The sequence below is a fragment of the Gymnoscopelus braueri genome (genome assembly GCF_963280865.1).
Source record: "Gymnoscopelus braueri genome assembly, chromosome: 22".
In the NCBI taxonomy this organism is placed as follows: Eukaryota; Metazoa; Chordata; class Actinopteri; order Myctophiformes; family Myctophidae; genus Gymnoscopelus; species Gymnoscopelus braueri.
Genome location: NC_137624.1, coordinates 11,445,294 through 11,473,006, shown reverse-complemented (window position 1 = coordinate 11,473,006; position 27,713 = coordinate 11,445,294). Strand labels below are relative to the sequence as shown.

Sequence of the window (27,713 nt, the reverse complement as noted above, 5' to 3'; positions counted from 1 at the left end):
GTCACTTATGTAACTAATACAATAATTCATCAGAGGAGTTTAATCACTTGAACCCTAGCATCCCTGTTATGGGGGAACCAAAAATAGCCTATCTACAAGCTCAGCGACACTTGTGAGCTTGTAGATAGGCTATTTTTCGGCAATAAGAGATTTGGTGTGTAGAGGGAAAACAGTGCGGACCGAGTACAGAGCCAACAATACTTTGTTGCCTGGGGTCCCCAAGCCCCCATGGCTCTGTATTTGGTCCACTCCTTTTTTCCCCTGTACACCATCTCTTCGCCGAAAATTGCCGATCTATGTGAGCTTTGTAAATCCTCAATTTTGTCCAAATGTTTGCCCCAGAATAGGCGCTATGACGGGTTCATGTGTTTAAAGCGCTGCTTTAACTCAGTAGCAGTAATACATATTTTTGCTGCATTGAGCTTCCGACTCATTTCTATATTTTTATTTGCTCTTTTCTCAGCGCTCGAAAAGTGCGAGTGCATAGCTACACGAGACTGCCACGGAGGTACAGACAGTATGTAATGCCTGAAGATACGCAACAAAAACAAGAGTATGAACCTGTGTAAAATGGCCAAGCTCAAATGCTCAAACTATGTGTTTGAGGTCCTCAACGAAGGTAACTGTGAGGCTAGATGATTACTGTGACCTTTATGCAGTGGGTCCAATGTAAACAACAATACAACCTATTGTGTACCTGTATGGTACTGCGATAGGCGTTACTGCTTACAAGCTCACGATGCGACGCGATGCGACGCATTGTGAGCTTGCAGATCGGCCATTTTCAAAAGATTTTAATACATTTTATACATTTGAAAACTTGTGAAATGGGACATTCTGCATAATGAGTACTTTCTACTTTTGGTACTTTAATTACATTTTGATACCAATACTTTTGTACTTTTATTCGAGTAAATTTTGAATTCCGGACTTATTTGTAACAGAGTATTTCTACATCGCAGTATTAATTCTTTTTAATAGAAAATGTACATTTTTCAAATGGGTTTGGTTGCTTCCATCAACAATATTCAGAGAAGAAAACCACACACAAAATATAATATACACATAAGACATAATTTTATTGTTTGCTAGGTTGATCAGTTCTAGCTACTGTACTTCCAATACATGGAAGAAATCACTATTCTGTAATGTACTTTGCATAATCTCATTGAGTGCTCTCTTTTGAAATAGCTTGAGACTTTGTTGCTGTTTTGTCCACATGCTGTCATAAAAATAAAAAAAATGTCTGTCAGACTGATTTTGCCAACAGCATCATCAATTGTCTCAACATCAACATCAATAATATCTTCTCATCGACTATCATCCATCATTGACATTACAGATCAAATACTAAAAGCAGACATTATATATTTACATTAATAAAGTGTTTTCTCTCTATATACATTTAATTGAAAACAGTCAAAGTCCCCTCATACATATACTCAGCGAAATCTAGAGTTAATATAACTCAGAGAGGAGTGTACAAATGCACACTCCATTGTACATTACATACCGTATATCTGCACTCTTCAGAGTTAAGGTCATACTGTGTGTAATGTTCATTTTAGTTCTGATACAATTCTGGTGCCTAAAACATTTCTGCGTGAGTGTCGGGGCAGACACATGTATGTGGAATGGTTATTATGAAACATATACCAGTGAAAGATGATATCGTTGCTGTCCAGCAGGAACCAGCTAACTCCATTTTGATGCTTTTGCATTTTTTTCCCATAAATCAGGGCCATTGAGCACCCTTTACGTCTGTGTGTTGGTAAAAAAAAAATTGAACCAATGAAAAGTATTAAAAAGTGCTTCTGACAAAACCAGCTAACTTCATTGGATCCTCAAATTCTCTGCTAAACCAGCGAAGTCCACCGGAGTTAGCTGGTTTTGCTGATTCCAGGCTCCACCCCCTTTTGACCTCCAACCTCATTGTGAGCTTGAAGGTCCATTCAGCTGTTCTTATCAATGATGAACAAAACCTCCTAACTCCACTTTTTTTTCATTTCCTGAAAAATGAACCTTTTGGAGTTAGCTGGTTGCTGTCGGACAGCAGAGATATCCGAAATAAAAGTGACACAGTATGACTTTCAATGAATACTGAGGCTTTTAACGTGACGTGTAATGGTGTAAATGGAACAAAAGTCAGAACAAAATCCTTATTACTGGCAGGCCTCCAGGTTGACCACTGTAACCTGCTCCCCAGCACACCTCCTTGCCCCCACCTCGCACTCTGTCATCGTCACGGCAACGCTCCCATCTGCCGGGGTGACACACAATTGGGTGGAATCTTCGGGGCATTCCGCGTTGTCCCGGCATACGCAGTTTGTCGCTGATTCTACAATTAAACACAGTCAAAAAAACGTAGCTGATTCTACAATTAAACACAAAGTATAGAGCCCCTAGTGTCCTGCTTTTAAGCAGTTTTAATGAAATGTCTAATTTCATATTGTGAATTAAGATTGGAGATCTAATTGCTCTGTTAATTGCTATGTGTATGTATTCTATGTGTTGCACTAGCTATGATGTTATTGTAGCCAAGACTATAATAGATGTATTTTATCGAGTCTGATCTTTACTTTCGTATCTATGAGCAAATGTCAGAATCGCTAAAATACATCTATGATAGTCTTGATCCAAGGCTAATGTTATTGCAAATAACACATGACTCTCAACCAATCAGATTTGTACGTTGCATGTCTACAGTATGTATTTAGGTATTTATATATTTAAATTTATTTGTTTATATAGACAGACAGACAGGCAGTAATAAAAGTAAACACCCATTATGCATATAGTTACATGATCATATACACACACGCACGCACGCACGCACGCACACACGCGCACACACACACACACACACACACACACACACACACACACACACACACACACACACCTACCCCATGTCCTAACCTAACCTACCCCCCTACCCCCCCCCTCTCTCTTTCTTCTTTTGTACATATCTTTCACTCTTCATACCAGTAACCTGTAAACTGATTGTATGACATTCTGTATGGTAGTGTGTGTATATCTGTCTGTCTCTTATATGTCATCATGATTTGTGTGCATGGGGATCTCATCTTAAACAAGCTTAGTGCTTAATGAGTTTTCCAGTTTAGTAGACCTTGTATTGTGAATTTGTACTTCCATGTACTGTTATGTACTGTCATGTACTGTTCTCATGTCTTACGAAATAAAGTACATCAATCAATCAAACAAACACACACACACACACACACACACACACTAACCGTTACACTTTTCCCCTGGATTGCAGTTTTGGCAGGAAGTGAACGTTTCTGTTGGCCAATCACAGTCAGTGTCCTTGGCTAGAGTGAAGCTCCGCCCTAAACACTGCAGAGCTCCCAGCTGACAGGAGCCCAGGAGGCGCGTGCTGGAGCCCAGTCTAGCACACAGCTTCACTGATGGCCTGCAAGACACACATGCATTCATAAATAACAAGGTGTTCAGCTTGTAGAGCATCTACTTTCACTACCATATATATTTAATCTTTTAATGTTTTTCCATACATCAATGCCCTATTCTAATCTCTACTTTATACGAGCATATCTGCTATTCTTGCTATTTTGTAACAAGGTTTCCGCCCGACAACGGTGATAAAATTAAATATGAAATACAAGGTTACTGCCTGACAGCAACGACATATTATTTATTTATTTACACCTCCATATATATTGAAACAACAACAGGAGCATACTCACTCGCACTGGAATGGCATTTTGCATACACACTGAGCCTTTCCTGCAGTCTGCCATGGTTTACAGTTAAGACCAGGTGGAGTGGTGGCAGCAACGTTTGGCACTGTTAGAGAAAAAGACAACAGAGTGATAATAATATCAGTGGTTTAAAAACATTTTCATGTCAAGGACCCCCACATTGATATGTATTTGGACACACACCGCCATTTGAAAAGATTTGGAAAATTATTCTACTGTAAATCTTAACCATTATTTTAGACATTTTCAAGTTGAAAAATGTCATGTATTTACTTGCACTCAATGTTTATATTCCTATTAGATTTTGGAAGAACTTTTAAGGAAGACTCCCAAAATGAAATCCACTGGTAGATTTTTGAATATATTTTTTTCTAAATTCACTTGTTTGAAGATACATATCATCTCTGTCGGGTGGAAACCTCATTATGTCCAAAATTGTTACATTTTTCGGATTCCGGATTCGTGCCGCGTTTCAAGCTTGTGGATCTGCTACTTTTGATGCTTTTGTGTGATGCTGTAGTATGATCAAGTAGGACATTCATTTACGAAAAAACTCAAAAAGCAAGCGAAGCACCATACAGACTTCAGGTGTACCTTCCATGCACCTGGCCTCCTCTACAGAGGGGGACCACTGGAGGCTGGGGTTGCAAATGCTCTCTGTCACGTGACCCTGTAAAGCTCCTCCCACCGGGCAGGACAGGGTCACCCTGTCTCCGATCTGATAGGCTGCCTTGGTGGGTGTGTATGTGACATCACTGCTGAGTGGAGGAACCCCACATGTTGCACCTGTAGGACACAGGAAGAGTACGTTTGGAATGAATAAATTAACCACAGCATCCCTATTCTGGGCATTTAAATACAACGTATCGCAACGCGTGAGCTTGTAGGTTGCCTATTTTCTGCAAACAGATTTGGCGTAGAGGGGAAAAAAGGGGGCTAAATACAGACCCCTGGGGGACTGTACTTAGTATTGACTGCCCCCCGTCTCCCATCAATGAATTATATAGGGTTTAAGTGTAGCCTGGTTCCAGACCATAGACCCCGCCCACTCTCTAAGTGAGCTCCACGCAGCTTCAGTCTGATAATCAGGCTAGTTTAAGTGGTTAATGAAGTCAGAGAGAGAGAGAGAGAGGGTGGCAACACGTACTCTTGCAAACCATTTGTCCAGCCGTCCATTTCTGATTGTCATTGCATTCAGCCACAGCATCTCCACTGAGGAAGTGGCCGTCTATGCAGGTGTATTCGATTCTATTCCCCACCAGGTAGAAATCTCTGGGGTTCTGAGCCACAACACAACAAAATGCAAGACAACAAACACACATCGGTCATGAAATGATAAAATGGTGCATAGATGTAGCGCCTCTTTCCAAAGCACTTTTCTTTAATTGAACTGCAGTTGTCACTACACTTGAGTCCCCACCCAGATGGTTAGTGCTGAGACCCGAGTTCGGTTCCCGACCCTTGACAGTTTAAGACGTTACTTAATTGTCTTGCTCAAGAACACTTCGACACAAAGCCAATAGGAGTCGGGCATCGAACCGGGAACGTGCCGATTCCAAGACGGCCTCTCTTCCTCCTGAGCCTCTGCTGCCCCATGACACTCCTCACTCAAACAAGATGGACGCCCCCTACTGTAGGTATGTTGGTGTGCACTGCTCTGTGTGTTTAACCTTATTTCATATTCTTTTATATATTCTTCCTCTAGCGATGGTCCTTTATTTGTTATCTACATGCAATGCTATACAGTACAATTCTGCTGACATATTTTGATTGAACACATTAGACTACTGCTGCATTTGGTTCATTTACACAGGGGTCTTTTGTGACTTTTCTTAATGGTTTCCAACATTGTCATGAATCACCTACTGTGTACAGTAGCGCAGTGCCAGTAATGACAACCCAGGAAAATCCTTCCTTACCACAACATATCCATTCCTCAGGGCTGGAGGCGCTCCACATGTCTTTTGCAGGGCTACGGAAAGACCAAAGCACTGTGGTTCCATCATCCTACACACACACACACACACACATACACACACCAGATTCAATGGCCATAAAATTCCATGTTATGTAGTATTTCAGATATACTTGGCTCTAACAATTTTGATGTAATCCTCTGAATGCACATAACACTTCTGTGGATGAAGTGGTTTTGTTTTGTGTGTGCACGTGCGCATTTGAGAGTGTGTTTCCTTACTGTAAGTAGTGTATATCTGGGTCTTCACATGGCGAGGTTTCATTTTCCAGGCCGATACAATGCTGTCCTCCTCTGCTGGGGGCGGGGTTATTGCAGCTACGTGCTCTCGACCTTTGACCTCCAGAGCAGGAGCTCCATGACGACCAACAGCTCCAGCTTCCATGGATTACTCCTGAAAGAACAATATCCATGTTCATCTTACAACCATCTTACAAGATAATATATACGGTAGCCTATATACAAGTTGTGAGCTTGTAGATCGTCTATTTTTCATCATTTGACAAAGTATGAATCAGTCTTTTGTGTGGTGTCAATGGGTCCAAAGCAGGTCAATCAGACTCAGTACTAGTTTATTGTGTGACTGTGAATGGTGTATATCAGTGGTTCTCAAACATGTCAAGGACTCCTAAATTGATATATTGTTTCGCCTCAAACCCCAAACGATTTTGTGCCAGGGCCCCCCTTAGATATGTATCAACATTTGTCAACATTTTTCAAAACTGTATGGCCAATCTACAAGCTCACAATGCCTTGTGTCGTGACACATTGAAAGTGTTCCTCATTTTGCTGGGGACCCCCCTTGAGGACACCTGGGGGTCTCAAGGACACTTATTTGGTTCCAATTACACTCTCAGAGTTAAATAAACAGTGTATAGGTTGGGTTTCCAGAGATAACATTTGTCATTTAGGGGTCTGTGGCCAAATGCATGTCAAATTGGGGGTCCCTGAAAAAACAAGAAGGAGAATCACTGCTGTATATGACCTGGGGGTTCACCAGTGACTGTCCCCCTCTCACAGGCCAGTCCTGAGCTGCCAGGCCTACAGACACAGGAACACTGTGTGCCCGTCAGGAGAGGCTGGCCGTTGTTGCCACAGGGACCACAGTGACAGGGGTGCTCCTCAGCCAGAAGCTCCTCTAGCGCCCTCTTCAGGTGCATCTTCTTCAGGCCAGCACAACGCACCTCCTTCACCAGCTCATACACGGGACGCAGCTGTGAGTGACAACATGTAGGCTGTGAGTGACAACATTTAGACATAACATGTTGAATGATGATGATAATAATTATAATAATGGTAATAATAATCCTACTATAAATGTGCAAAATCTCTGTCCGTGTGTGCGTGTGTCTGTAGTTTTATAATGATGAAGAAAAGAAAATACAGTTGGCTTAAGTGGATTTTATGAAAGCAATGAAACAAAACATCAAATCAACAGCTGTTTTAGTCTATTATTGTTTATTTTTCGTTTATTTCCTTCTTAGGAAAGGTGCTACAGTATATAAATAAATACATATTATTACTATGTCAAAATTATTATTATTAAAAACACAATTGAACAAAAAAATATATATCTGCAATCGTGCCCAAGAAAACCTGTTTTGCTTCTTTCAGAGCTCGGGTCTATTTTGGAGAGTCGTCGACACGTTCAACAGACCATCCAATGAGTTACAACGCAGAAAGGTAACGGTAAAGGTTTCACTTGTTTGACAGTTCTACAAACACAAGTCTGTGTGTGTGTGTGTGTGTGTGTGTGTGTGTGTGTGTGTGTGTGCGTGTGTGCGTGTGTGTGTGTGTGTGTCCGGTTCTCAAAGTGGGGTCTGGGGACCCCCAGGGGCCTTTGAGGAAATTTGTGAACATAGTATCAATTTGTGTTAACAACTTTAACTCTATTTTATACTTTGCCTGCGATGCGATGTTGTGAGATGTTGTAGATTTGCTATTTTAGAAACATTTTGAAAATGTTTGAAAAATGTGGAATACTTTTTGGAAACTTTTACACAAATACATATCAATTTGGGGGCCCTTGACATGAAAATGTTTGAGAACCACTGAAATAGAATTTGTGAACAGGCGGACTAGATGACGCTCACATGAATGACACTTTCAGCGGGTCAGGGCCTTGAGAGAGTATGAAGGTAACCAAATGGACCCTTTGTACACTCTCAGAGTTACAAATGGATAAATAAACACTGTCAGGATTTTACAGTAGGTAGGTTTTAAAATGTCCGTCCATGGTACCTTCTGGTTGATGACATCAGGGAAGTCTTTGACAGAGGAGGCCCACGTGGCATAGTGGTCTCCGTTAGCTTCTGGGTTCTCCAGATCCAGAACGCCCAGGGCTCCCGAGAAGGCCGGGTCCCCGCCGATGGTGTTGGTCTTCACAGACAGATGTTGTAAGTCATGCCCTGCAGAAAGATGCCATGTGACTGTTTGGTTTTCAGATCGGTTTTAGATTAAATGTAATCCCCAAAGTCGCTGAATTGTATTCAGCGTAAAGATTTTACTGAACAATTGCAGCATACATTGTGTACGTACAGTATATAATTCAGAAGATTTTACTGTAAGTTACTGTGTTAAATTTAAAACTTACCAGTGCTTGATTTTAGAGCCTGAGTAAGTTTTTCACATGTAGTTTTGACTTTCTTCCAGAATAAACGACGTTTCACCTTCCTCCAGCACCGTTGGTAATCTATGTCTGTTGTACCTATGGACAAGAGAGGAGGCAATTTGAAGTGACACCTTGTATATACCTGTCAAAGCACCAAACTGGAGTCAAATCACATTCCACTCTGCATAACTACAGCGTCTTGTCAGAACTCTCCAAAATAAGTTGAATAATGTATCTCTTTGAGGTCCACTGGTACTGATGCCAGATGTTTAGGTCTGATCATGTTTAGTTTTTCACCATTTTGACAAAAAGCACAAAATCTATTCTAATCACTTTGAAGAACTAGGCAAAACAGCAGATCTACAATCTCCCAATGCACCTCGTTGCGGGGCGTTGTGTGCTTTTAGATCTGCTAGTTTTTTTAAATGCTTGAAAACTTTTTTATTTAATCCTCCTATTATGACATGCCCAAAATAGGGAGGTCAGGTTGAAAGTGGTTAAAAATCAACTGCTTTGGCCCGGACTGCTGGCCTAGCGGTCCGCGGCACCTATATGCTCCAATGTAGCCTGACAGCACGTTGTGGGTTCAAGTCCCGATCCCGACGGCCTTTGCCGCGCGTCACTCCCCATCTCTCTCTCTCTCTCTCTCGTTTCCTCTCTACCTACTGTACTATTAATAAAGGCATAAAAAGCCAATAAATCTTTAAAAATTAATAAAATCAGATGCTTTATTGCCAATGCCAACGTTGTAGAAGAAAGCCGAATAATGCCTGATAAATCGACCAGACCGATGTGGGTGCAGTTTTGCTCATGATGTGAAAGAGAACATTCTTCCATCTACTTACTGGATTGCTTCATTGCATTCAGGTCAAACTCCAGCAGGGCTTGGTACTCCCCTCCCAGAGAGCCCTCTGACATGTAGTGGGTGCCGTAGGTCTGTAGGAGCTGTCGGTAGGCTGAGTAGTCGTAGGTCAGTGGCAACGCGGCCAGGCCTTTCCAGAAGCCCTCAGCCAGTGGGAGGTACTGCGGAGCGGAGTTCTGGAACTGGGCGAGCTGCACTCGGTTCTTCAGGATCAGAAGCTTGTGAGCCTTGGGATGGATAGACACACTGTAAGGTCATTTCCAAGTGAATAGAATTCCAGTGGTGTAAAGTAACTAAGTACATTCACTCAAGTACTGTACTTAAGTACAATTTTGAGGTATTTTTTACTTTACTGGAGTATTTCCAATTTTCTGTACTTTTACTTCTACTCCACTACCTATCTCAGTGGCAAATATTGTACTTTTACTCCACTACAATTATTAGTTACTAGTTACTTTGTAGATTTTGATTATAATTACAAAACAACAATAGCTCACAACTGTAGAAATCTTAAAGGTCGACTTCACCTATCTTCATATAATTGGTCCTCACTAATGGTCATGACACTCGGTCTGTGTCTCATAGGAGGGCTGTGGACACTTCAGAAAGCCGCTTACCAGTGACATCATCATTAGGAAGGTTTTTTCCCCTCTTTTTTTTCAAAGAATATTTAAAATGTCTTTTTTGAATTAACGGGAATGGCTTCCATTATAGTGTGCTAACTTTCCAGGAAGAGAAAGCCTGACGTTTCTATTAGCTTGGATTCCCCATCGATGATGTCACTGGTAGGCGGGTTTCTGAACTGGCCATACAAGTCTGTCTCAGAGGCCACAGCCTCTGAGACACAGACTGAATAGATGAAAATGGTACCTTATTATAATGAGGATTAGTGAGGACCAATTATATGAAAAGATCCTTGCTTGCTCACCTTGGTTTCAGAGAGCTCTTTGTGGAAGGTGCGTCGGTCGTGTATGAACAGAGCATTGGACTGGATGTGCTGCATGTAGGACCAGGAGCTGTCATAGGTCTCATCGCTCTCCTCATTGTTTACTTGCACCTGGAGCATTAAGAACACACTTCAACTGTCTGCATTCTGTTCAGACCATTCACTGCTGCAGGGCTCTAGTTTTTTATTGTCTCCGCCGGAGGCGGAGAGTATGTTTTCGCTTCGTCCCGCTGTGTGTCCCCCCCCCCTAGCCAAGCTAACATTGGTCAAGCTCCACGTGACACGTGACAATATGTTGACACCAATGCTTTTGATTGGCTAGAGGGACGCATGACGAAATAAAATCCTATAAATAGGTGTGTCACTTCAAAAAGTGAGGCGGAGAGGCTGAGATCACACAATGCAACTATCCCCCATTACGCAAACTGAAGAAGCAGCAAATCATCATCTGAAACCTGATGAAGAAGCAAAGGCGCAGAAGGCCAAAGCTAAGAAACAGAGAGGAAGAACACTAAACAGAGACAAAGAATCCCTAAATGACAAAAAACGTAGACGAGCCACAAATGCTGACAACATTCACCTTTTAACAAAGAACTTTTTGTTTAACTAAAAGATATATCTTTTACCCTACTGTATCTCATTAGATACAGTAGATACATGTTCTATTTTAAGTAAGAATTAGAACATTCCTAGAGAACTATGGTTAAAGATAGGGTAAGTGATTTCATTTGATTAAAATAGCACGGGTTTGCTGGCGGAGACTTGTGCTCCGAGGAGCACATTTTCTAGTTTTATTTTTCATTTTACATTTTTCACAAAAGTACACATACAACCCCCCCACATCCCTCTCCCTCCCCACATACAAACCCAAATACAAAGGACAGCACAAATAAAACATAATCAAAAATAAAGGTACAAAAAGAAAAGAAACAGAACAACAAGAAGAGACAAATCTGCTTTGAGAAATAATAGATCTAGACCGAGATAGCTGTAGATAACAACCTATAACATCTCTGATACAGGTAGGGACAACGTTTCCATATAATCCACATAAGGTTGCCAAATCTTCAAAAAAGTGTCCAACCCATTTCTTAAACTATAAGTTATCTTCTCAAGAGGAACACAACTGTTCATTTCTGAGAATCATCTCGCAATGAGGAGGGGGGAGTCAGACTTCCATGTTATTGCAATACATTTCCTAGCAACTCCAAGTGCCACCTCTATAAATTAAATTTTGTGTTTTCTGAGATTTGCACTGATAGCAGTGAAGTTGCCTAAGAGGCAAACTTCAGGGTCTAACGGGAAGGGAGCCTCTGTAATTTTAGCCAGCGTGTAACAGAAATCATACCAGAATGTTTTAACTTTTATACATTGCCATGTACAATGCAAAAAGGAGCCTTGCTGCAGGGCTCTAGTGTAATTACATGTAACCGATCAAATTTGACTTTGACTCAAATTTGTACCCTGTACAGTGTAATTTAAAGTAAAAATCTATATACTTTCTGTGGAGAAGTCAACCTTTTCTAACTGAGCTGTGGGCAGTGATTCACAACTTAAACCTTACATTAGTTGACTGGGGTCCCCCAGGGCCCTCCTGTTTCCCCTCTACACCAAATCTCTTTGCGGAAAATAGTTTATCTCTACAAACTCGCAACCGCGTTGTGAGTTTGTAGAGCTGCAGAATGTTCGCCTCAGAATAGGGACACTTGGGTCCATGTGGTCAAAAGACGCAGGGTGTCACTTACCTCAAAGTTGTATCTGAGGATACTCTGTGGCAGTCTGTAAAATACTCTATGGTCTCCACTGAACACCTTTCTGCACTGGCCTCCAAATCTTAGAGTGTCAATGACCCCCAACTTCAACTTTCCAGTTAACACATCATATCTGTTCGAGAGGAGAGGAGAGGAGAGGAGAGGAGAGGAGAGGAGAGGAGAGGAGAGGAGAGGAGAGGAGAGGAGAAAGGCGATAACGTGAAATGACGTGAGTATAACATAATAAAATAGAGTATAACATAACATACAATAACACAACTTAACATACAGTAATGATAAACAATAATAGCATAACAAACAATGTATCAAAACAAATCTATCGTGATAATATGTAAACATATTGAATAGTTTTGTACAGTATAATATTTAAACATTTTACGGATAATTTCTGTAAATAATACAGACGACTAGAAAAAGTGCTCCATGGAGCACAGGTCTCCACCACATACAGCATAGACCCAGTCCAGTACCTATAGAAGTTACACAAATGAATGATAATGATTTATTGATAAGCCCTAAGCATTTTTACAGTTTAACCCATTAAAAAGCCCGTCAGCAGAACCTGGACTTTTGACTCGAATAATAATAATAATAACTAAATTGTAAACCACAGCTCACACCCACATGTCTGATACACGTGTCCAATTCCTTCTTCTGCTGTGTGTTATTAAAAGTGTTGCATAGCGTAGCGAGTGCTGACGGTGCCATGTCATTAATTAGACAGACCATTATTCTGACGTCCTGTAACCCCCATGTCACTGTGACTGCATGCTACACAGGTTACACTACATGCTACACAGGTTACACTACATGCTACACAGGTTACACTGCATGCACATTTGAATGGCCAGACAGACAAAAACAAACCTTTAAATGCAGTGACACTGACATCCATTTATTTATCATACAATACTAATCATAAAAAAAATATGAATGTATTATTTTTTCAGTGGAAAACATACATTTGTTTCTAGTCTGTAGTTTTAGTGTTGTCACAAATATATACGTTTTTCAATCCATCTGAATATTTGCTGCACTATTGATACTGTACCAACCATGCCTCCTTCTACGTATCGTCTTGTTTCTGCATAGTGGATAGTGTGTGCGACGACTGTGCGCACGCGCGCACACACACACACACACACACACACACACACACACACACACACACACACACACACACACACACACACAGCCAGATAACCACTTTTACTGCTATTTAGCACCATTTACAGTATATCTAGTGTGAGATATGATCTACTGGTCCACAAATTTCAACATAAAGTTGATGATGAAATTGACCACTTCTGTAACTGATCACTTCTCTCTTACTTTATCTTTTTGTAATCAGTTTCCTCCCATAACATAAGAAAGGCAAGTAGTGTCAAAATATGAGATAGTTTCATAAGCCATGTGCAGTACAATACTGGTTTGTAAAAAAGACCATAGGGGTCTTGCCCTATAGATTGTATTGTATGTATTGTATTGTATTTATTTGATTGACAGATGAGCTTTACTTATCATTATTATTATTTCCTTAATCACAAATATGAGGGCCGCTGTAATTAAGGGGAATTTTGGACCACGGTTTTCTTACCTTTCTTTTTTCTTTTCTATGATGTTATGATATCCTAGGATGAATGGTACAGTAGAAAATGTTCATAACTCCATCCGCCACAGCTAAAAGCGCGTGCCAATAAGCCTTGTGCTAGATTGCATATTTTTATAGCTTTTTTTTTTTAAATGCGCCCCACCCGAAGTCTCGCTAGACGAGACTTTTGTTTCCAGTCCACCCATGACATGAAGTTGGTGATAAGATTTACCACTTCTGTAACTTAGTCATACTTCTTTTTTCTTCAGTTTTCTCCCATAAAGTGAAACAATTGGTTTCATAAGCCTGTGCAGTAGGCCTACCATACTGTATGGTTTGCAAAACAGACCTAAAATGTATAATTTACAATTTAGGCATTTAGCAGATGCTCTAAATCCAGAGTGATTTACAATAAACAAGGTAAACACGTATATCAAATGCATAGAGACAGTGTAGTGCCTCAGTAATAGGATCATAGGTCAACCAAGAACCTAGCATCAGTCTGAACAGTGCAATATCAAAAAATAAATGATCTGTACATTGAAACTATACAAACTACAGGAAATTACATTTTAACCTTTGCATAAGATTGCATGGTCGTCAAGGCTAGGTCAAGTGCTACAGGCTAAAGTGGAGTCTGAGGTGTCTTCAGATTATTGCGAAAAATTGGGAGTGAGTCTGTAGTTCTAACTGCAAAGGGGAGTTTTTGCCACAGTTTGGAAGTCTGGGACGTATGAGTGTTGTCCCGGATGTTTTAGGCAAGGTTCTTACAGTTTCTCTGTGTCCCCTACACACAGACATGCACACACATTTGCACCAAATGATGTTGATATGTTTACAGTTTACATGTGTGCCAAATGTCATGCCTGTATCCACCGCATAATGGTTTTTCACATAATTACCCCTACCATCTTAATTTTTGGGGCATTTGGAATCACATGCCGGTTTGTTTACACAAGCCACCTGTCTGGCGACTTGCTAATAAATGTCGCAGGCTCTAACGCAAATTTTAGTTGACAAAAATGTTGAAACTTTTTATTTATTCTACTATTTTTATGCTATCCCTTGTCATAAAGCCAACAAAATTAGATAAAATCGGATGTGGCCTATCCTATATTAAAATTGCCTAATGCGTACGGTGAATGGTGGGTTGACATCACAAACGTAATATCCGGACTGGCGAGGCGCACCATTGCACCCCCTTTCAGAGGACACCCTCACCAATACATTATGGAAGGAACTGCAATGGAAACAAGCTTTAAGCTTTTTTGCGTCATCCTTTTGATTATGGTGGGGGTCAGATGTATGTTACATGTGACATATGTTTTATTTCTTGATCAATAATGATATCAATCAATCAATCAAAGTGTGCAAAAAATATGTGATCCTGAAGGAACATTGGGTTGAGGGAACATAAAGCTGAGGGAACATAGGGTCTATTTTGGGATTGGGGAACATAGGGCTGAGGGAACATAGGGTCTGATTTGGGATGGGGGAACATAGGGCTGAGGGAACATAAGCATGACCCCCTGCGGGGAAGCAGCAGTAGTGCTTTTTGCGCAAGCCGACAGTTATCAATAACTGATTTTCCAAGCTAGTGCCAGCTAATGCAAAATCCCAAATCACCTAGAAGTGTGTAGCTGGAGGAGGAATTCTTACTCTTTAGTGTGATGTGTGTGTTGTTGACTTCTTGTGGGGTTGTTTTTTATCAGAGAGCAGCTGAGAGTAGGCCCTACAGCTGCTGCACTGACCAGTGAAAGCGCACGGTCGAAAATTATTAATTAATACAAATAAATAAATAAAAATGTGTTGGGCTTCGGGCCGGGTCTGTCACACACACTCCCTGGATGCCACAGCAGAACCTCTGTCCCACATTTTTCAGATCAGCCTGTCATAGCCCCACCATGAGGCCGACTTTTGCTAAACACATTTCTTTATATTACTCCTACAGATTTTGTCCAAAAAACACGCAAATCGATATAAACTATCTCCATAGAAATCAGCCTCATGATGGCGCTATAACAGGCCAATTCACGTTTTTAGCTATAACTGCACCGATCTGCGTGAAACTTTGCATGCACACTCCCTAGAGGCCAAGGAAAAACATCTGCCCTGCATTTTTCACATATGCCTTTTAAAGCGCCACCAGGAGGCTGAGTTTTGTAAAACACATTTTTTGCTCTAACTCCTTCAGATTCTGTCCAAAAATCGGTACACAGTATCTCTATAGTCATGTGATCAAGATGGATGTGTCCGATATTTCATATGCCATCCTACTTGGCTAACATTGGCTTCCAAAGTTTGCAGGATTGGTCCGTTTTGAACAAAATTCCTCAAATCATGAACGCAGTGTGCGATTTCCGTGAAATTTTGCATGCACATTCCCACTAGGCCGAGGAAGAAATGCCCCCCTTTTCACATTGGCCTCTTATAGCGCCACCATCAGGTCTAATTTAGCATAACACATTTTTGGAACAAAATGCCTCAAATCATGAATGTAGTGTCCGATTGCCGTGCAAGGCCTAAGAAGAAATGGCACCCTTTTCACATTGGCCTATTATAGCGCCACCAGGAGGCCACAATAACCTACCTGACCTGGCGGAGACCTGTGCTCCGAGGAGCACTTTTTCTAGTTAGATTATTGGTTTACTTACGTATTACTTTATTATTAGATTACTAGTTCTATGCATCTGATGTACTATGATGTATTATCTTGTGTCCTTGCTTACTGTAAGTCGCTCTGGATTAAGAGTGTCTGCTAAATGCTTAAATTGTAAACTGTAAACTGTCTTTCCAATGAGTCTGATCACAGATTCAACTTGATGAATGTGGTGATCAGACTGCACTAATACTTGGATAAAGTTAATATAATATAATATAATATAATATAATATAATGTAATATAAGGTCTTTCATTATGTCCTGTATGTACTTCCAGACATCAAACAGTTAACATGGTGAGTTCTGCAGCAGAGACAGAAACAGTTTTTTCACACATTAACCACATCATCTTTGCTCAAAGCAACATCTATGTAGAGATCAGTCAACTTACTGGCAGTAAGACCTTGTTCTCACGAAACACATGAACATCCGTGGTCAACATTAGTTTCACTTTCAATACATAGAAAAACTGGCCTTTGCATGTTGCACTTATGGGGGGGGTATGTGTATGTCCCGGGCTACAGTTATGAAGTGACTCTGCCACAGTTAGAAGAACCTCTCTGTATTCAATTCTATATTTACAGTTTATGTTTAGATTAATTGTAGTATTTCTGTATTTGAAATGAAATGAATATCAATGCATTGATGGTGTCATCTCGCAAGTTCTGACAAGCAACACAACTGTTACTGTAACAATTTTACAGTTTACTGTTAAACAGAAAGCATGAGCTACACAGACACCATCAGGCAGGCATACGCAGGCATACGCACGCACACACGCGCACACACACACACACACACACACACACACACACACACACACACACACACACACACACACACACACACACACACACACACACACACACACACACACACACACACACACACACACACACACACACAGTATTTGATGAGGTTCCAGTTATTTAACTGTGCATGTGGACAGCAGCAGTTAGTTCAGAAGCAGCTGATAGATAGACTGACTGATGCTAAGAACAGGAAGCATGTTTTCTCTACTCTGACCTTTCTGCACTGACTACCTGTTAAATAGACAACTTAATCTAAACTTTAATTATTCGTTTTTCAAGCATCAGCTGAATACACTGTTCTCCTTTATGTAAACCAGGCTGATGAGTGAACCCTGAATCCAATACAATGATCCTGATTCACTAAGCTTAGCACAGAGTTTATACGAACAGAGACTGATTCTTTTTTTTCTCCTTTTTTTTGTCTGTGGGTTTTGGCGGAAGGACACTCAAACTCACGTCTGCTCGGAGGCAGTCTTATATGCGTCAAACATTGCGTATGTTATTAGAATGCCTTATTCTTCATGCAAAATCAATTACAATAGTGGGCAAACATAAAATAAAAATGTATTTGCCCAACATTTGTCATCACATACATATTATAGACATGACGCAAATACAAACAGATTGTATTTTTTTTTCCAGTTGACACATAGAGCTGAATTAGGTTCCTCTGCATGTTTGCCAGTGTGGCCACAGTGTCATGTATTTATGTAAATAAGGAGGTTCATCTGCTGCCTCCTGAGACATAAAGCATGATAGTCTAAATATGGACATCCAACATAATCCACGAAAAAACTAGAAAAAGTGCTCCTCGGAGCACAGGTCTCCGCCAGGTCAGGTAGGTTATTGTGGCCTCCTGGTGGCGCTATAGTGGGCCAATTTGATAAGGGTGGCATTTCTTCTTAGGCCTTTTACGGCATTCGGACACTGCATTCATGATTGGAGGCATTTTGTTCTCAAAAAATATTTTGCTAAATCAGACCTGCTGGTGAAAAAAAAAATCACGAAAATCGCACCCTGCCTTTTTCTTTTATTGTATTAGTAGTAAATGTTATAAAAGCAGGATATTTACTTGTGACCAATAAAAGCCAGCTAGTCCCTGTGTTTGGGAAACCATTATATTAGGCAATGTAGTGTACTGTACTGTACTTACCCTCTGCCTGTGAAATCAGAGTTAGGTGGGGTTTGGTCCATGTCACACACATGGTGGCTGGTGTCCACATCACAGCTTCTCTCGTCCAGGCCGTCCTCACAGTCTTGGTCCCCATTACACACTAGAGACGGGCTGATACACCGACCTGCAGCAAGAGTCTTCACTGTCAAAATATGTTCCCAGCAAGATAGATATCCACTACTAAAACAAATATTGACACTTTTAAGAATATAGTGATTGCCTGACAATGAAAAAGGTGTTTAATGAGACACTGAATGATAAACTTAAGCCACAGACATATAAAGTATACCGTATATACACAAGTATGAATGGTCCTTTTCAGGCATTTTGCTAACTAATTTAACTAATGGTGAATGCTGAAAGATCAGGAGACTTCACTTTCTGTTCATTCATCCCTACAACCAAGATGTACTCACACACAGGCCATAAGCTCGATGACACAAACTGTATTTTCCATCTCTGCCCAAAATAGCAACTCTACAAGCTCACAACGCATAGCTTGAGCTTGTAGACTGAGCTTTTGCAGCTTGTAGAGAAGTATAAGTAAGGCTGAACGTGTTCTGGCCCTACCTGAAGTGCAGCGGAACCGTTCTCTACAACCGGGGTCCAGGGGACATCCTCTTTCAGCAACACATGGCATAATTTCAGTGGCGGCTCCTGAGCATGGCATGCCATTATACTGAGCATACACCTGCACTCGCCGAGTGCGAACCTGGACAGGAACAAAAGAAACAGAACTAGAAAAAGTGCTCCTCGGAGCACAGGTCTCCACCAGGTTAGGCAGGTTATTGTGGGGCAGCAATATACCAATCAGGATGGAATATGAAAAATTGGACAGATCCGACTTGATCACATGAATATTATAGATAATGTGTACTGATTTGCGTGATGTTTGGACAGAATCTGTTGGAGTAATACAAAAGAATGTGTTAAAATGTGTGCCTTCTGGTGGCACTATAACAGGACAACGTGAAAATGGTGGCATGTGTTCATCAGCCTAGTGGGAATGTGCATGCAAAGTTTCACGGCAATCGGACGCTGCGTTTATGATTTGAGGCATTTAGTTCAAAACAAGCCACTCCTGCAAACTTTCATAAAGGATGGATTATGAAAAATCGGACAGATCAGCGTTGACACACACTCTCTCTCACACACACACACTCACACACACACACACACACACACACACACACACACACACACACACACACACACACACACACACACACACACACACACACACACACACACACACACACACACACACACACACACACACACACACACACACAATAGACAATAAACCACTCCGACCAACCTACTAGTAAGAAATTAAGTGCTATACAGGTCAGTCATATTGCTTCTCATAGGTAGGCCCAATTATAGACAATACACAAGTAAGATGGAGGACGTGTGTCACATCATTGATGACCTAACTAATCAGAGCTGGATCCCAGGGGCCCAAAGGTGAGTGGGGTCTATGAAATTGCTGTACACCCACTGTTCCCACAGAGGCACATTTTATGAACAGGCAAAGTAGGCGAGTAGGGCTCAGAGCATTAAGACTCCACAAGGGCTCATTCAAGTCAGTCAGAACTTGTGGCCCAATGGGATTTTTGCCCAGGGTCCAAATGGTCATAAGAATCAGGCTCACACACTTTATCTCTTCCCCTTATGTTAAAGATGTTGTCTGTGGTCTGTTAAAACTATACACCCACACCCCTATTTAAAGAAAGAAAATAGTATTTTGGGGGGGGTCAGATACTTTTATGTGCTGTGAACTCATATTTGGTCAACAATTGAATGGGCTCTGATGGTGAATCTAAATTTGGTGTAATTTGCTGAACATTTTGTCAGTATATGAAGTTGCCAAACTTCCTTTGTGGTCCCTTCTGTGGTCGCTGTGCTCTGCATGGTCGATGTCATCACACGTTTAATGTTGTTTGTGTGCGTGTGTGTGTGGGTGCACGTTTGCTTAACATAAGGTCTGAGAAAGTTTTGTACTTCCTTAATGCTGCAGCATTGTGCCAAACGAGCCACAGGCAGACATGGTCATATTTTGCTAAACCAGTATCATTATGGTTATCTAGCTCATGTAATGAGTTTGATATAGCTAATCAATACAGGATCAGCAAATACAACAAAGTTACTATTTGTACTCAACAACAGTTACTTTTCAAGCCTCTCAAACTTACGATGTCTACAGATATTTATGCCAAGCCAGACTTGACAAAGAAGGTGAGAAAGAGGGATGGAGACAGAAGAAAGAGGGGGGACACTGAGGACAGTGTAGAGTTGGAGGAGCGAATGGTAGACAACATCTATGAGAGTGTGGATGACATCGTCTCTGGACCACAGGAGGACATGAGGGACAACGCAGCAGGAAGACAGACTCAGGGTGAGTTTGATAAAGTTGTGAATCGTTGTCAAGGTGATTTCTCTGTTTAAACTGGAAAAATACTACAGTAGGCATTGTCTTTCCTTCAAGAAAAGATTACTCAGATTTCATTCAGAATTTCTTGCACAAAAACAAGTGCATATCCTTCACTATCATTCCTTTGATGTGGAAAAGTTTTTAGAGAGATGTTCACTTCTAGAAGGGCTTTTAGACTCTCTAGTCTTGTTTTTCTCTCTTTCTCAGTCGCTGCACATCTAGTAGCTGTACTTTCTGTTACACTTTCTGTTGGTTGGTTGCAACCAGTTGTTTTGTCATTAAGCCATATGTATTGGCAGTCATAACGTGTTTTTCCATGACAATGTCTATCACAATATTATACCTTTGGCTGATACAACCCAAAATACTGTTTTGGAAATACTTTACAGGGATATTTCACTTTCAAAAGAATTTTGGGTCATTTTATCGTGTTAGGCCTTTGTGAGCCCCCCGGACAGTTTTTAAGTCGCTTGATTCAGTATTTAGATATTTGATATTCATTTTATCAGACACGTCCCCTTCCTATACAAACCCATTATAACTTCAAACTCCATTTTAACCATGTTAGATTAATCGGAAACACCCGTCCTTGGTTCTGGTGACTGATATTGTCCTTCTAATACGTGAGCAGATCAATTACTTTTTTTATTAAAAAAATTAAAAAAAAGGAAAATAAAAAAAAGAATACAATATTTTTTTTTATAAAATAATAATAATCGAAAAAACACGGCCCCTCACGTATTAGGAGGGCAGGGTGAGTCACCACTCAACAGAACCAAGGACGGGTGTTTTTGATGAATCTAACACGTTAAAAATGTAGTTTGAAGTTATAATGGGTTTTTATATATACGTGTCTGATAAAATTAATATCAAATATCTAAATACTGAATCAAGCAACTTAAAAACTGTCTGGGGGGGCTCACAAAAGAATGAGTAGACGATAAAATGACCTAAAATGTTTTTGAAATTGAAATATCCCTTTAAGAGCTGATATCTTCTCAGTTAAATACATTATGCCGTGTATTGGTTTCCGATAAATGCAAATAGACAGTTGTGTAGAACCAGTGTGTGCTCATTCAACGTGCGTGCATCATGTAGGTTGGCTCTGGCTGTGACGCCTGATGCATTTGTACGTGCGTGCGTGCGTGCGTGTGTGTGTGTGTCTTTATCTCTTACCCTAATGTTAAAGGGGTAGTTCACCCCCCAAATAACTTTTTTTCTATTGATTACTCACCCCATGGAGCCTTGAATTCATGGATATTTTTTTGTTTTTGTCGCATTACTTCCTTTATTATTTGATTATAATAAATTTAGCCCCATTGATTCCAGTAGGAGACACAAATGCATTTGTGTCTCCTACCGGAATCAATGGGGACACATTTATTATAATCAAATTATTGGCTTAGGAATGTGACAAAAACAAAAAAAATATCTATGAATTCAAGGCTCCAGATGGTCAGTAATCAATAGAAAAAAAGTTGTTTTGGGGGTGAACTACCCCTTTAATGATGGGGTCTGTGGTCTGTGGTCTGTTAAAACTATACACCCTATACAGCCCTATTTAAAGAAAGGAAATAGTATTTTTGGGGGGTCAGATACTTTTATGTACTGTGTGTGTGTGTGTGTGTGTGTGTGTGTGTGTGTGTGTGTGTGTGTGTGTGTGTGTGTGTGTGTGTGTGTGTGTGTGTGTGTGTGTGTGTGTGTGTGTGTGTGTGTGTGTGTGTGTGTGTGTGTGTGTGTGTGTGTGTGTGTGTGTGGGTGGGTGCATCTGCATAACATAAGGTCTGAGAAAGTTTTGTACTTCCTTAATGCTGCAGCATTGTGTCAAACGAGCCACAGGCAGACAGGTCATATTTTGCTAAACCAGTATCATTATGGTTATCTAGCTCATGTAATGAGTTTGATATAGCTAATCAATACAGGATCGTCAAATACAACAAAGTTACTATTTGTACTCAACAACAGTTACTTTTCAAGCCTCTCATACTTACAATGTCTACAGATATTTATGCAAATGGTGGAATGGTGGACAATGACATCTATCAGAGTGTGGATGACATCGTCTCTGGACCACAGGAGGACATGAGGGACAACGCAGCAGGAAGGCAGACTCGGGGTGAGTTTGATAAAGTTTTGAATTGTTGTCAAGGTGATGTCTCTGTTTAAAACTAAAATACTAGTAGGCATTGTCTTTCCTTCAAGAAAAGATTACTCAGATTTCATTCAGAATTTCTTGCAGCACAAAACTTAACAAGTGCATATCCTTCACTATCATTCCTTTGATGTGTAAAAGTTTTTAGTGAGATGTTGTTCACTTCAAGAAGGGCTTTTAGACTCTCTAGTCTTGTTTTTCTCTCTCTCTCAGTCGTTGCACATCTAGTAGCTTTACTTTCTGTTACAGGACAGCGATCTAAAAGAGAGAGAAGGCCTTTTAGAGTTGTTGCTGGGTGTCTGGGGATGCTGTGTCTTATGCTGCTGGGTGTGATCACAGGCCTGGTCGTATACTGTGAGTATTCCATGTCACAAAACTACCACATCACAGGGAGTTGTTGCCTGACATTTTCTAGCTGTGACAACTATGAAGGCCAAGTACATTAACCCAAAACGTGTGACTTATTCTTGTATTTAATTCTCATTCTTTCTTTTTGTGTGTATTATTGCATGCATCTGCAAATTATGATGAATGAAGTGGTGTTGACTTTAATGCACGTAAATAGGAATAACAACATTGAGTTTTCTTCTTCTTAAATCAAATTTCCACACACAGATGCCTGACCTCATCATGAACAGTAGCAACAACTGTCTTTATCATCACCATTTCTGTCCTTTGCAGATCATTCACCCAGTAACAGCAAGACCAATGACAATCTGGTAAATGTTTATAACCAGCTGAAGTCCATCAACGATACCCTGACCCTGGAGAATACCCGGCTAAAGACCAACTACGATACCCTGATGCGGGACAAGAACCAGCTGACAACCAATTATGCTACCCTGACCCGGGAGAAGAACCAGCTGACAACCAATTATGCTACCCTGAACCGGGAGAAGAACCAGCTGACAACCAATTATGCTACCCTGAACCGGGAGAAGAACCAGCTGACAACCAACTACAATGCGCTGATGCGGGAGAAGAACCAGCTGACAACCGACTACAATGCATTGATGCGGGAAAAGAACCAGTTGACAACCAACTACGATGCGCTGATGCGGGAAAAGAACCAGTTGACAACCACCTACAATGCGCTAATGTGGGAAAAGACAACCAACTACGATGCGCTGATGCGGGAAAAGAACCAGTTGACAACCGACTACAATGCATTGATGCGGGAAAAGAACCAGTTGACAACCAACTACGATGCGCTGATGCGGGAAAAGAACCAGTTGACAACCACCTACAATGCGCTAATGTGGGAAAAGACAACCAACTACGATGCGCTGATGCGGGAAAAGAACCAGTTGACAACCAACTACAATGCGCTGATGCAGGAAAAGAACCAGCTGACAACCAACTGCGATGAGTGATGCGGGAAAAGAACCAGCTGACAACCAATTATGATGCGGGAGAGGACTAGCTGAAGACTGAAAACAACAACCTGTTCCTGGAGAATAATCTGCTGAAAACCAAATCGACCCTAGTGGAAAATGGTGAAGTTACAAACCTTTTTGAAGCAATATTAATTTGTGTATTATTATTTTCAGAGATGTATTAGTAAAAGAAAAATCTGAGTAAACCCTCATCATTGCTGATTCATCATCTGCCATAGTGATGTAAATGCAATGTAATCATAACATAAAGAAATCATTTTCTTTTTGTTCTTAAAATTGCAGTTTTCATGCACACGCACGCACGCACGCACGCACGCACGCACGCACGCACGCACGCACGCACGCACGCACGCACGCACGCACGCACGCACGCACGCACGCACGCACGCACGCACGCACGCACGCACGCACTCACGCACGCACGCACGCACACACACACACACACACACACACACACACACACACACACACACACACACACACACACACACACCTAATACTGAGTCATTTCTTAGGTTCTTCTTAGGTTTAGTATTTGACTACTACTGAAATGGAATTGATTATCAATGTATCTCCTGTTTGATTTTTAGACAAATCATGTCCCTGTGGATGGTTGCTGCTGTTATTAAAAATCTACTGAAAAGCAAACCTGGGAGGAAAGTAGAGAACAATGGGCCTCATGCAGCAATCGTTCTTAAGAGGAAATGTCTTCTTAAACCCACTGAAGAAGTTTTTAAGAAGATTTTGGGGTACTCCAATATTTTCTTAGCTGTGATCTGTTCTTAGGTAAGAACAGAATCTACCCACACTGAAGAGCACTCTTAGGGTGGCCTTTGAGTTCTTAAGTGTGACATGTTTTTGCAAAAATAATGTATTCTCAAAGTTTCTTCAATTCTACAGTTGTATGATATAAAATTTTAATTACAATAATATCTTTATCATATCTTTAGAGCAGTGGTTCTCAAAGTGTGGTCTGGGGACCCCCAGGGGTCCTTGAGGGAGTTCCAGGGGGTCCACAGCAAACGAGGAACAGTTTAACCACTTTAACCCTATTTTTACTGAAAATAGCCGATCTACAAGCTCACAACGCGTCCCATTACTGGCCAATTTGAGCTTGTAGATCGGCTATTTTCCCTATAGCAGAAAATATTTTCAGATGGGGGTCTACAGCTAAATGCATGTCAATTTGGGGGTCCTTGACATGAAAATGTTTGAGAACAACTGCTTTAGAGTTTTCAACAGGCCTAAAATTACAATCTAACCCAAACGGACCCGGTTGAGTTGAAGCCCAAGCCCAAGTTGAAGCCCAAGCCCCATACCCACCCCCAGAACCCCCCACCCAACCCACCCTAAACCCCGCCCACTCCACATGATAATCTCATGTCATCATAATAGGTGAATATTCTGAGAAAATAGGCAAACATTCTTCAAAAATAGCAGATCTACAAGTTCACAACGTGTCACAAGGTGATGAGCTTGTAGATCTGCTATTTTTGATGAAGCAATTTGGTGTAAAGGGAAAGTAGTTAAGTGCAATTGATGTCACTAACTGCAATGTTGCCACAGCTACATTTAAACTGTATTGTAACCCAGATTTTTTTTAATGAACATGTACACTGAGCAGTGAAAGCTTTCAATAAAACTTTACTTGACAATTGCATTATTCAACTCTTTAATTAACAATTATACTGATTGTATGTGAAATTGGAAGTAGTGACGGAGATTAGCTGTTCACAGGCGGACGCACACACAGACATACGGACGGACGGACACACGGACACACGGACGGACGGATGGAGGGATGGACAGGGTGCAAAACATAGTCTCCCCATGCCTACGGCCAAACGGAGACAATAATAGAAAATCTGTTTTATTTACTTAGTTAGCTAACCTTTATTAAGCATTAAAAGGCTCTGGAATCAGTTGAAATTACGTTTCTTAAACATTTAGGATTGTAATTGTAACTGTAACAGAAATAAAATGTATATTCCTTTTAGACTATTGATTTATCGATTATTGATTTATTATATATTTAGTATTCAATTTACTTCAGTTATATTAATATATGACTGTATGCTGATGTGTCTGAATGTAATGTCTGATAATATGTCTTAGAAGACCCTTGGTGTAGTTATTAAGCAGCAGGCTCATTCAGCAAGGTCAAGTAGCTATTCCTCTGTAGGCAAGCTTCAGACCCAGACAGCAAGACGACAAGTTATAGTAGGCTACTTGTAAGTTATAAGGTTTTATGAACGCAAGGAGAATGTTTCTCGAATCAGACCAACGTCAGTATTCTGGCTAAGGCAGTGACTATGGCCTCGGTGTATAGCAGTGGACCTTCCATTCTCAGTCAATGACAATGGAACACATGTTTATAGTTGGTCAGGGTAGTGTCCGCTCTCGGACGCTGAGCGTGGAGCAACACATTTCATGTGTGTGTGTGTGTGTGTGTGCGTGTGTGTGTGTGTGTGTGTGTGTGTGTGTGTGTGTGTGTGTGTGTGTGTGTGTGTGTGTGTGTGTGTGTGTGTGTGTGTGTGTGTGTGTGTGTGTGTGTGTGTGTGTGTGTGTGTGTGTGTGTGTGTGTGTGTGTGTGTGTGTGTGTGTGTGTGTGTGTGTGTGTGTGTACCTTTGTTTGACTGCAGCCGTCACATTCAGACCACTCTCCATATGGCCCCCATCTGCAGTTCACCGGTGTTTGACAGCTGAAAAATAATTTACGTACAGGCAAACAACAAACAGTACATTTAGATTGAATTGTTGCACTAATCATTGGCTTAAATACTGTACTTTATAAATAATATTACTGTATGTGCGTTATTAAAAACGTATTACAGTATGTCGTGACTTCATACACCAAAACTAAACATTGACAGCAATAACTGAATGAATGAATGAGATCACTCATGTATGTTTGCAATGCACCTACCGAGTTAGAGGGAAACAGATGCAGAGCAGCGCTATGATTGAGGACAGGGGTACAGCCAAGTCCACCTATGGGCAAACATCAGGGATGGGATGTCACTTAGGGAAATTTATGTTACTTTATCTCAGATTCTACCATAGATAATTCTAGAATATCATATTACATTATTATTAATACACGTATATAAGGTGCCAGTTTTGCTGCAAAGTATTTTTTGTTTTGTTTATGAATTACATCATAGCAGCCTGTTGGACCATTAGAAGAGAACCCAAATCCTCTCAAAAATATGTCACAGGAACAGTCAAAAGAGGTGAGACACTCGCTCCATTAAAAACATATCTTCATTCACTACAAGATACTGATGTATGAAGGCTGTCTGGGCTGACACGTCCTGATTTTGTAATTTAATAAAGATATACAGTAAAGAATAAACGATTATACACTAGACCCTCAACTCTTTTGCCTGTTCCTACAGACATATTGAGGGCAGTAGTAGGCCTACTTCAACTGGCTTCAGCATAAATTTGTCGAACAACAATACTTCTCACAACAAACAACCCATTGTCAAAATATGAACAATAACCTTTTCACTCAAATCAAACACCAAATCCTCTAAATTCCCAAAGCACAGGTTTTTCAATCAATGGAATTTACCTTCAT

The 27,713-nt window shown here is 40.8% G+C and overlaps 2 protein-coding genes across 2 annotated transcripts; one reads left to right on the top strand and one right to left on the bottom strand.

Moving 5' to 3' along the window:
* Positions 1-1,520: 1,520 nt before the first annotated feature.
* LOC308078833 (complement component C7-like) lies at positions 1,521-27,713 on the bottom strand (the record flags this gene model as incomplete). The annotated part of the gene is made up of 19 exons (XM_080420179.1): positions 1,521-1,588; positions 2,141-2,338; positions 3,258-3,436; positions 3,729-3,828; positions 4,338-4,529; positions 4,891-5,023; positions 5,663-5,750; positions 5,941-6,112; positions 6,704-6,932; positions 7,960-8,126; positions 8,312-8,425; positions 9,175-9,418; positions 10,120-10,248; positions 11,883-12,021; positions 18,127-18,271; positions 18,718-18,859; positions 26,757-26,832; positions 27,057-27,121; positions 27,708-27,713. 18 exons carry the CDS (start codon positions 27,711-27,713, stop codon positions 2,163-2,165), a joined length of 2,496 nt encoding a protein of 831 aa, XP_080276305.1. The 3' UTR covers positions 1,521-1,588; positions 2,141-2,162.
* LOC308078197 (uncharacterized protein) lies at positions 20,295-24,106 on the top strand (the record flags this gene model as incomplete). The annotated part of the gene is made up of 4 exons (XM_080419321.1): positions 20,295-20,545; positions 22,584-22,697; positions 22,983-23,087; positions 23,415-24,106. The coding sequence occupies exons 1-4, from the start codon at positions 20,344-20,346 to the stop codon at positions 24,104-24,106; spliced, it is 1,113 nt and encodes a 370-aa protein (XP_080275447.1). The 5' UTR covers positions 20,295-20,343.